At 51.7% G+C, this 10,047-nt stretch overlaps 1 protein-coding gene across 1 annotated transcript in view; it reads left to right on the top strand.

The window, feature by feature from the left end:
• CCL25 (chemokine (C-C motif) ligand 25) overlaps positions 1-2,747 on the top strand; it is a 3,334-nt gene extending 587 nt beyond the window's left edge. The window contains exons 2-5 of the mRNA XM_006762678.2: positions 1,594-1,711; positions 1,813-1,937; positions 2,244-2,363; positions 2,602-2,747. Of these exons, the coding sequence (XP_006762741.1) occupies positions 1,594-1,711; positions 1,813-1,937; positions 2,244-2,363; positions 2,602-2,609 (371 nt within the window). The 3' untranslated portion in view covers positions 2,610-2,747. The remainder of the gene's footprint in view (positions 1-1,593; positions 1,712-1,812; positions 1,938-2,243; positions 2,364-2,601) is intronic.
• Positions 2,748-10,047: the final 7,300 nt, after the last annotated feature.

Raw genomic sequence — 10,047 nt, 5'->3', positions numbered from 1 at the left:
GCTGTAGAGAGAGGGGCCATGAAGATCCAATGGACTAATGCCTGCAAAACGCTTGGCCCAGTGCCTGCAGCACCAACAGTAATTACTGTTATTATTGGGAAATACCTTCCCTCCTCTCCCTAGATTAGGCACTTGAGGATTTTGGCGACTAAAAGCCAGTTCTGGGCATGCAATACCCAGGAGAGGAGCCCCACCACGGTGCCCTCCACCGCAGTGGGCCCAGGGGAGGCAACTGAACCCCAGCAGCTGGCAGGGCAGGGTCGAGGTCCGCCTGCCCCACCCACCCCTTACTAGGCTCTCTCCTGTCCCCCAGCAGATCTTAGCCTTTGCCCCAGAGGGGGCTGGGCTTAGTTTCCATTGCCCTGGTATCAGAGGTCCATTCCAGCAGGCAGGCAAGCCCAGGCCCTTTGATCCTGGCCCCCAGCCTAAGAAACTGCTTGCCTGACACTGCCCCAGGATCCATTTGACTCCACTGCCCCTTGCTCTCTGGGGCCATTCTCGCCCTCTCCTTTACCCCTCCTTCTGGCTTCACTCTGCCAGGGCTTAGTCATGGTCACTCCAGGGGCCAGTAGAGGGACAGATCCCTTGAAGGCCTCTGTACCATCTTTTGCATCAATTCATCCTTTGCTTCCAGACCCTCTGGCACCAGCACCTCCTCCTCTGGGTGCCTCCCTTTCTGAACTTCCCCCTCCCAGCATAGATCAATTTCCTGGTCTTCCTGCTAGGCCAGGACATCCCCGATGACAACACTAGGTCCAATTCCCTTCTGTTTATCCAGACATTTGGCCCTGAGTAGGAACTCTAAATGCTTTTATTCAACTAAAGGGTAAATGAACAGAGACCTCCTGGTTTCTGGTCAGGTGACTCAGAGAGGTGACTCTGATGGGAACAGAGAGGAGGTACCTGAGGCAGACCTAGGTGGGGAAAGGCCAATCTGGAGCAGGAACCAGGCATCAGGAACAGCAGGCCAGCCCACTCATTTTAGGAGGAGGGACCCAGATGGCAGTGGTGGCCCCTGGCCCCTCCTCAGGGTACTGCATCTGCCCTCCTTGCCCTCTGTCCCAGAGCAGGAGTAGAAATGGCCTTGGTCTCCCATTCACTTTGAGGTCCTGGGCCCTTCCTAGCCAGGGTCTCAGGCCCTCTCCAACTCCTGCCAGCTGTCCCCATATCAAGGACCAAAGGTGAGCCTAATGGCTTCCTTATCACCTGGGCTGTCCCTCAGCCTCCATGGGGTCTGGGACAGTCATGATATGTTTGAGAGTGCCTACATCGGTGGCTGTGCCTGCACACCCAGTGCAAATGCAGCCACACAGATACATAGAAAACTGAGCCTGGCCATGGCTGTGTCACTCAATGGCCTGTGCACCAATTTCCGGCCAAGGGCACATACCTGGGTTGCAGGCACATGCGGGAAAGCAACCAATGTCTCTCTCAACTTGATGTTTCTCTCCTTGCTTCCTCCCACCCTTCCTCCCTTCCTCCCTCTCCAAAAATCAATGGAAAAAATATCCTCAGGTGAGGATTAACAACAAAAATAAAAATACAAAAAAGAAAAGTGAGCCTGGGTGATTGCAGTGACACCTGTGATTGCAGGTGTCTTTGAAGACTGTTGCCTGGCTTACCATCCCTCCATCAAGCTGACTGTGCTCCAGCGGGCCCATAGTTACCATCACCAGGATGTGAGTGGGAGCTGTAACCTACCTGCTGTGATGTGAGTGGGACAGTGGGGGCTACGGTGGGTGGGAGCTCACACATAACTAACTTTGCTTCCCACTTACACATTAACCTTGCACTCCACTCCCACTTGCACAGATTCCACTTCCCTCGCAGACATAAGATGGTGTGTGGGAACCCAAAGGCCAAGTGGGTACAAAATGGGATGAGGTTACTGAATCATCGGAAAAAGCATCACCAAGTCACCTCGAGAAACTTCCAAGGTGGGTGAGACCCCAGCCCAGCTGCAGGCTACTGAGCTTCTCAACCCCCAAAGGAGGGGATTGCAACCTAGCATGCTGACAGCTGCCCACACCCCAAAGAAAGCCAGTTGCTGGGGAGTGGGAGACTGAGTGAATGAGCAATTCTTTTAGTCAAAACACTTTCAATTGCCAGAGATGGGAAAGTCAAGCAAATGGGAAACTTATCAGTTCAAATGACCAGCGAATGGCTTCAGGCTTGGCTGGATCCAGGTGCTCAAAGGGTATTGATGAATCTATTATCTGTTTCTATTTCCATCTTTCTGACAGGCTCTCACACTATTGGGAAGAAGCTGAGCTCTGGAACCTACAGGGTTCCACCCTCCTTGTTTAGAGGTGGCATCGGAAGCACCAAGAGGAATGCCTCCCTCCCAACAATAGCTAATCCAGGTAAGGACTTGGATCATGTTACCATCTCTGGGCTCATCATGATGAGGGCTCATGATGAGGCCAGATTGGGTCAAGGACTCATCAGCAGGACCAAGGAGGGTTGGTTCGGTGGTCAGCCCCACAGGTTCACATGAGAGAGTCCAAGGTGTCCACAACTGACCCAGCCCAGGAAACTTCAGCTCCACTCCACTCTCTGTCACCTGCCGTCCTCTCCAGTCCTCTCCAATCTCTCCTACAGGACTGTGAGACTGCACATCTCCAGGATCAATCAACTCAAGATGGGCTGGAGTTTCTCCACCGTGACTGTTGCTTTGCAGCCCCCCAATTGCTCTATCCTTCAAGCCAACTCTCCAAGCCGTACCCACGTCTGCATTGGTCTCTCACCCCGCCACCTCCTGTTCCTTAGGCAGCTGTAAAGAGGGAGCCCTTTGTTTTCTTTGAGATCCAGAGCCAGCCCTGGCCAACGGTTCTGATGGACAATCATCAAGGATCACCACCCATTTGCAGTCTTTTGTCACCTACTCTGGGGCCACACCTGCCTATGTCCCTCTGGGCCCTTGCAAAGCTCTAGTCCATCCATGGACACCCCTCTTGAGCTGTGCTTTTAAAAATAAACCTTTGGTGGAACATCATTCCTGTCTCTGTCACATTTCATTATGGGGTGCCAGTCCCAACCTGTGCTGAATTCCACATGATCCCCTCTCACTCCAGGATAGCAGATATCTCCAGAGGGCCGAGCACTGGATTGCTAGATATAGGACCAGGTGCATGTTCAGCTGGTGACCTTGAGCAAACCGCTCCTCTCTCTTGCTGCCTCCTTCCTGGTTTGTAAAGTGGGGTCACATCCTTGCTTTGCCCAGGTCCCTGGGTTGTGATAACCGGCTAATGGATGAAGCCTCTGTAAGCGCTGATGGGGGCCCAGAAGCTCCTGATAGTTTGGGTGAACCAGACCCCAGCTAGGACAGAGTTCGGTGACTGCTCTGCAGGAGGAGGAAGAGGCAAATTTCAGGGTCCAGGTCACCACTCAAACTCAATGTAACCAAATGTGCTGTCCTCAGGCAGCCCATATCCATGACAAAGAATGTTCTGAATGAAAGCAAATGTACCATCTTTAGAGGAGAAGAGGTAGTTTGGGGCCAGGAGCCAGACTTGGAGGAAACTGGGTCACATCCAGGCCTCACTATACTATTGTGATCCAGGCAGATTCCACAAACTCTCTAAACCTCAGTCCCCTGCACCCCACACCCCATCTATAAAATGTAGTGATAGCACTGCCTGCCTCATACAAGTTTGTGGGGACTAAATATATTCCTATCTGTGTTGTAGACACACACATACTGACTACATGTTAACAGGATGAGAATCTCAGCCATCAAACTCGGTAGATCTGGCCCAACCTGGGGCCGGCAGGTGACGGCACAGCTGTCTGACTTTGAACCCAGTCCTGCTGCCTCCAACCTGGAGTCACCTTGGTAAGTTGCTTGACCTCCCTGAGCTTCAGCTTTTCCATCTGCAATAGGATTGAAAGGATGAGGACAGCAGTCTCTATTTCCTGAGGCTGTAGTAACAAATGGGTCAATAATTGGAAAATATTTAGAATGGTGTCCGATATGTAGTATGTCGTCTGGAAATGTGAGCCATTTTCATCAATATTTTAAAAATATATTTTTATTGATTTCAGAGAGGAAGGGAGAGGGAGAGGGAGAGGGAGAGGGAGAGGGAGAGGGAGAGAGAGAGAGAGAAATCTCACAGAGAGAGAGAGAGAGAGAGAGAGAGAGAGAGAAACATCAATGAGGAACCCTAGGGGGCATGAACCCTGTGGGCCCTTCTGCTTGGAGGGATGAGCCCTATGCCCGCCTCTGGTGCAGTGCACAAGTTTAGCCTGAGATTGACCAGATACAGTGAATCACGGGGCCCTGCTTGACCCTAATGTGGGAGGTGGAGGTGCAGGCCACAACTTCCAGTTGCCTGCAGGAAAGACTGCTGGGGAGAGACTCATCTCGCCTGAGGTAATAACATAGCATGTCACTCTTCCTGAGTTTCGGGGTTCCACCTGGTCAGCCATTGCAACCAGGGATGGATTCTCAACAGTTCCAAAATATCCTGTCTCTGGAGAGGAGGAGGCATGGAGGCCTTAGTAAGGCCCCAGCTCGTCACCAGGGTCCCCCTGCAGTGTGTAGCGAGCAGAGTTTCATCAGTTTTCCCCAAAACCCATGGGATGAGGCTGGGCCTGGGTGGTGCCCAGGCGGTGAGTCTGGACAGGGAGCTGCAGGAGGGGCCTGGGACCAGGCTATAGTAGCTGTAACCAAACCTTCAGCTGCAAGGCCTGGACCCTTGGCCCTGGCTGTCCCTCTGCCCAGATGCACCAGGGGCCTGCCATGCTCACCACCTCCAGCTGGTAGGTTCCAGGCTCTCGCCTCTGACGCCGCAGCTGCAGGGACCTGCGACCACGGAGGTGATGCATGCGGAAGAAGCTGATTATTGCTGGGGACAATAACATAGTGGACCTGACCTCTTAAACTCCCCATCACTGGCTGCAGCTCCAGGATGTGCTCGGCCCAGCGCAGGCATGAGAGGTTCAAGCCCAAGGTCAGCAGGATCACCACATCAAAGCTGGCTAAACTCACCTGGGGAGAAAAAACCAAGTGGATGATGGTTAGAGGCTGGCAGAACTGGAATGCGGTAAATAGGGGGGCATGGAGTCATGACCAAGGGTAGATTATAGCCAATCTCTAAAGAGGAAGAAAACACAGAACAGCCTCTGTCCTTGTCTTCTGTCTAGCCTTCCATCCACAAGGTCAATGGACAGCACATGGGCTATAGATGGAGGCATGAAATCAGAGGTTCTCAGATGGAAAGCAAAGAGGGAAGGTAGACAACCAATTTTACACACTTACTCCAGACCCCGAATCTCAGTAGAGGGGCTTTTGTGAGATTCCTGCCAGTCTGGGCAGAAGGGATTGAGGATATGACCTAAGAGTCCTATATAAGACTCAGACAGCATCAGATCCCAAAGGTGGATGGGGTGGCTGGAATTATGACCAAGGGCCTTGTAGCAGAAGTCAGCCTAAGAGAGGATGCCAGACCCAACACAGTGAGAGAAACACAAGATCTGGCTGGACTAGAGAGGAGTTGCCAGATAGCTTTCCGGTTCCTGGAGGCCCGCTGCACTTTCTGCATCTGGGTTTTTTGAGAGCCCTCTGTGTGCAGATGACAAACTCTGCTTTATCTGAGCTCCTGTGAGTGTGTTCCTGGTCCTGGCAGCCAGATAGGGCTCTGAGTAAGTCAGCCAGCCGCAATGGCAGACTAACCAGGGCTGGATGCCATATCCAATCACACAGGAGGTTAACTGTTTTCTTCTCCTTTGCTCTGGGCAATGCTGTGTTTGTTTTGCCTAATTGACATGCTGCTGGGGTGCTTTGCTGTTGCATTAAAAGTGAAAGCTGCTCCTGTTTCCTAACCCCTGAGTTCTGGAGATTTCAGTCCTTCCCATTAAGTGTTGCAAACATGTGCTCCTACCAGCACCTACTGGCAGTCTGTGGGTATTGCAGGCGAAGTCACAGAACCCAAACACCCTTCTGAGGATCAAGGGCTGGTGACACAGTGGCAAACCCTACAGACACATGGCCCTGCCCTTGCAAAGCTTACAGAAAATAATGGTAACAATGGGATAACATATACAGTCACTTTTTTTTCCAGCAAGAGGTTAAAAAAACAAAACAAAAGGGGAAAAACAGGGCAAAATAATCCACTCATATTTAATCTAAAATTAAAAGCCCCTCAGATCCAATTCCTATCCTAGGTCTGCCTTCGTTGTTTCCCCAGCATTTATCATGTATCATAATTTATCATGTGTTATAAAATACAATGTTTTACTTGTTTCTTCTCTGTCTCCCTATTTTTAGAGTATCAGCCCCATGGGGGCAGAGACTTTTTTTGCTGTTTACTGTTGCTCCATTACAGTTCCCAGTGTCACAGTAAGTGCTCAGAAAAATCTTTGGAGTGAAGAAGTTTGGTCCCAGATGTGGGTAATGGCCTCTGTGCTCAATGATTTTTTGAAATAACATAAAATGATGGTCTCAGAGGGTAGTGACTGCAGAGGGGCCTAGGATGCCTGGTCGTGAAGACGAAGGATGCTTGTAAAGAAAAGGCCATGTGCTCTTGCTCTGGAATCCCCTGTTCTGCCACTTTTAAGTTCTGCAATGTGAGATCTGCAAAGTGACCTAACTTCTTTGTGCCTCAGTTTCCTCATTGGTAAAATGGGGATAGTGGCATCTCCACCTCTCAAGACTGTTGTAAACATTGAGAGGCCACGAATGCAGAGTGCTTGGAGTAGTGTGTGCATCCAGCAGGCACTTAATAAATGTTTAGCCTCAGATCCTTGTGGCAAGGCTGGCCAGCAGTGGCCTTGGGGACAAAAATCACTGTTCTACACAACCTGGGGTCAGGGTTATGGCTGGAGTGGCCCCAGAGGACAAGAGGGACAAAGCTCGAGGTGCTCTGCTGTCCCCGAGAGTATGGGGATGATTTCTAGAGCTGAGGTGGGCTCAAGAGTCCCAAGCATCAAAGGTGCAGGAAAGAGGTGCGGAGGAGGAGGGTCTGAAGAGGGAGAGGAGAGGAGTGATGGAGGACCACTAGCCTATGAATGAACAAAGGGATTAAGCTGGCTACTCTGGGCCCCATTGGTGCTAAATTCAGAGGAGCTCTGAGGGAAGGTTTTGCCAGCAAAGAGGTGAAGGGTGACAAGTTCTGGGGTGCAAATAAGGTTGGGGGGCATCCAAGTGCCATGGAAGGGGTTATGAGGGGCAACACGCCTGGCCAGAGTTTATGTGGGAGGTACCTGACTCATTAACAGGAGTGAAGTGGGGTGATTGTGGGGCTTGTTTACCCCAGAGAGCCCAAGGGAACTCCAGGAGCTGAGGAAGTGGAGGAAGGCCTAAGCAGGTACCACAACGCTGGGACAAGCTGGATAGTCTGGTGTTTCTACCTTTGGCGCATCCTCCGACTGTCCCTGCCACTGACTGTACTGCCACACCTAGTGCATTCTCCATGGCACCTGGTGGTCCCTGTGCATGCTGTGCTATGGCTGGGGAGGCCCTTGATCTTACACTCATAGCAGGCTTAGGTGAGAGCAGCTCTCCTCATCCAGAGTGTTCTGAGATCTGGGGCTGAAGCTCAGGCTGAAGACACAGTGCCTACGCCAGGATGGAGGTGGAGGCAGCAGGCCTCCCCTGCCACCCCCATAATTTATCTGTAGCCATACTGTCCCTGGGCGCAAGTGGTGTCATGCAAATGTGTCAGTGTGGCTATGTGTGAACCTCTCCAGGCACGCACACGTGTGTGTGTGTGTGTGTGTGTGTGTGTGTGTGTACGCACGGGAACATGCATCGTTGGCTTAACTTGGTGGAGACATGTGAACCTGCATGCACTCAGAGTATATGAATGTACCTAAGTGTACCCAGGGGCGAGTGCATGTGCAAGTCTGCATGCATGCTGGGATGTCAACGTGTGCTTGCACACATGCATGTTGGATATATGAATGCACAAGGGTGCCTGGGCTTGTGGGCATAGGTGTGAGCTGTGCTCATGCACACGTGTCATCAAAGAAGTGTGCATCCATCCCTATGGATGTGCAATCATGCAGGAGTGCCATGAGGACAATTATACCACAGTGCATGTGAGCTTGTGTGTACACATGTACAGTTGCTGCTGGGGCTCTGTGCCCATTCTCTGTGCATGTGTATATACATTTGTACACAGGCCTGCCCATGTCAGACACCCAAGGGTTTGAGAGTTTGGGTACATCCCACTCAAGTCCCTCACCCTTGCCCAGTCTGTAAGCCGCCAGGGGTATTGTAGCAACTGTAGGTACAGGGTTCCCCGTGTCACATACTCGTCCACATCCTGGCTGCTCCCCAAGGTCTGGTCAAAGACAAAATCAGAGTGACAGACACAGTGGAAGCCACTCAGCGTGTTGTGGCAGGAGGCACTGCCACAGGCCATGGGCAACATGACACATTCATTCTCATCTGAGGGTGGGGAGGGAGAGAGGACGTGGGGGCGGGGGCCAGCCTTTACACCCCCAAAAGCCTTTCACCAGTAACGTTCTCCCTCCTACTCCCACTCCTCTTTCAGAGCCCAAGGCCAATGTCAAAATCTCCATCAGCCTCCCCATAAGTCCCCAGCCCTATAATTCTCCTCAAAATCATTTCTCAAAACTTTCCAGAAATCCCCACACGGTCTTTTGCCTTTGGCATTGCTGACATGTGTGACCAGGTCATTCTTGTGTGTGTGTGTGTGGGCGGGGGGGAGGGAGAGGGAGGTGTCCTGGGCACAGTAGGGTGTTGAGTAGCATTTCTGGCCCCCCACACACTTTATGCCAGAAGCACTCACTGCCTAGTTGTGACAACTATAAATGTCTTTAAGATGTGCCCCAAGGGACAAAACAGTCCCCAGTTGAAGACCACTGGCCTAATTAATCTCTGGTTCCCTGGTGAGACTGGACTAGAGGGCAGGGATGCGATCTGTTTCTCAGCTCATGTCTGTATCCAGAGGTCCTGGTGCCAGGTGGGTCCTGGGAAAACCATGGCTGAAGGAATGAATGAGTACAAAGAGGAGGAGACAGACTAAGAACAAGGAATTGATAGCAGCTGTGATGGTCTGAGTGGTCCCCAGGGCCAAATGCCAGAGGTCAGATAAAGACCCACCATAAAGGGCAGAAGGTGTTGGGGCGGGGGAGGAGCTGGAGAAAAGGCAGTACTGGTAAGATGGGAGGAGAGTGGGGACAGCTGCATCACAGGCCACGAAAGGAGACATCACTAATCAATCACAGCGTTCTTTCCCAGTGATCACAGGCACCATTTCAGAATCTTTCTCAGTTGAGCCCTCCAGGTCACCACTCCCTAAGAATGAACTTGAACTCTGTCATGCTGGCTCTGCAGCCCAGACTCCCTGGCAGTAGGAACACACTATTCCAGGCTGTGCCATCTGATCTCTAGGTAGTTGTACTTAGCATGATATCCTGCAGGGAGGTGGTTCCTACTTGCCCTCTCCAGACAGGTGGCAGCCTGGCTTCCTCCCAACCTCCACCACTCACCATCATACTGGCTCCACTGGGAGGGTGGGGTGAAACCATGGGAGCAGCTACAGTGGCAGCCCCCAGCTAGTTCTGACAGCCATACTGGAAGCAATAGAGCCCAGCACATTTATCTCTCTATCTTTAAGACAGAGAAAGATAAAGGAGAGAAACCAAGATGGCGGCATAGGTAAACACCTGAAATTGCTGCCTCGCACAACCACTTCAAAAATACAACTAAAAGACAAAACAGACATCATCCAGAACCACAGGAAGGTTGGCTGAGTGGAAATTCTACAACTAGAAGGAAAGAGAAAAGCACACTGAGACTCAGAGGAGGTGCGGAAGTTAAGTGCAGAGGTACGGAGGCACATGTGGAAAGGGCTGGCAACTGAGGACACGGTTGTCTTTTTCAATCAGGAGGGAGTCTCAAGCTCCTGACAGCTCTGAATCCAGTTCCTGGAAAGTCTCTGGGGACCCAGACTCATACGGGGAGAAACTGGACTGTCTGGCAGCGGGCAGAGCTCGAGGGCAGCTTTCTCTCAGAGGTGCTTTCAGCAATTACCACAGGACACTGAGACCCTGGGGCCACTTAGGGCAGGGCTGATG

Source organism: Myotis davidii, unplaced genomic scaffold, assembly GCF_000327345.1.
Source record: "Myotis davidii unplaced genomic scaffold, ASM32734v1 scaffold479, whole genome shotgun sequence".
Classification (NCBI taxonomy): Eukaryota; Metazoa; Chordata; class Mammalia; order Chiroptera; family Vespertilionidae; genus Myotis; species Myotis davidii.
This window is presented reverse-complemented; position numbering and strand designations above follow the sequence as displayed.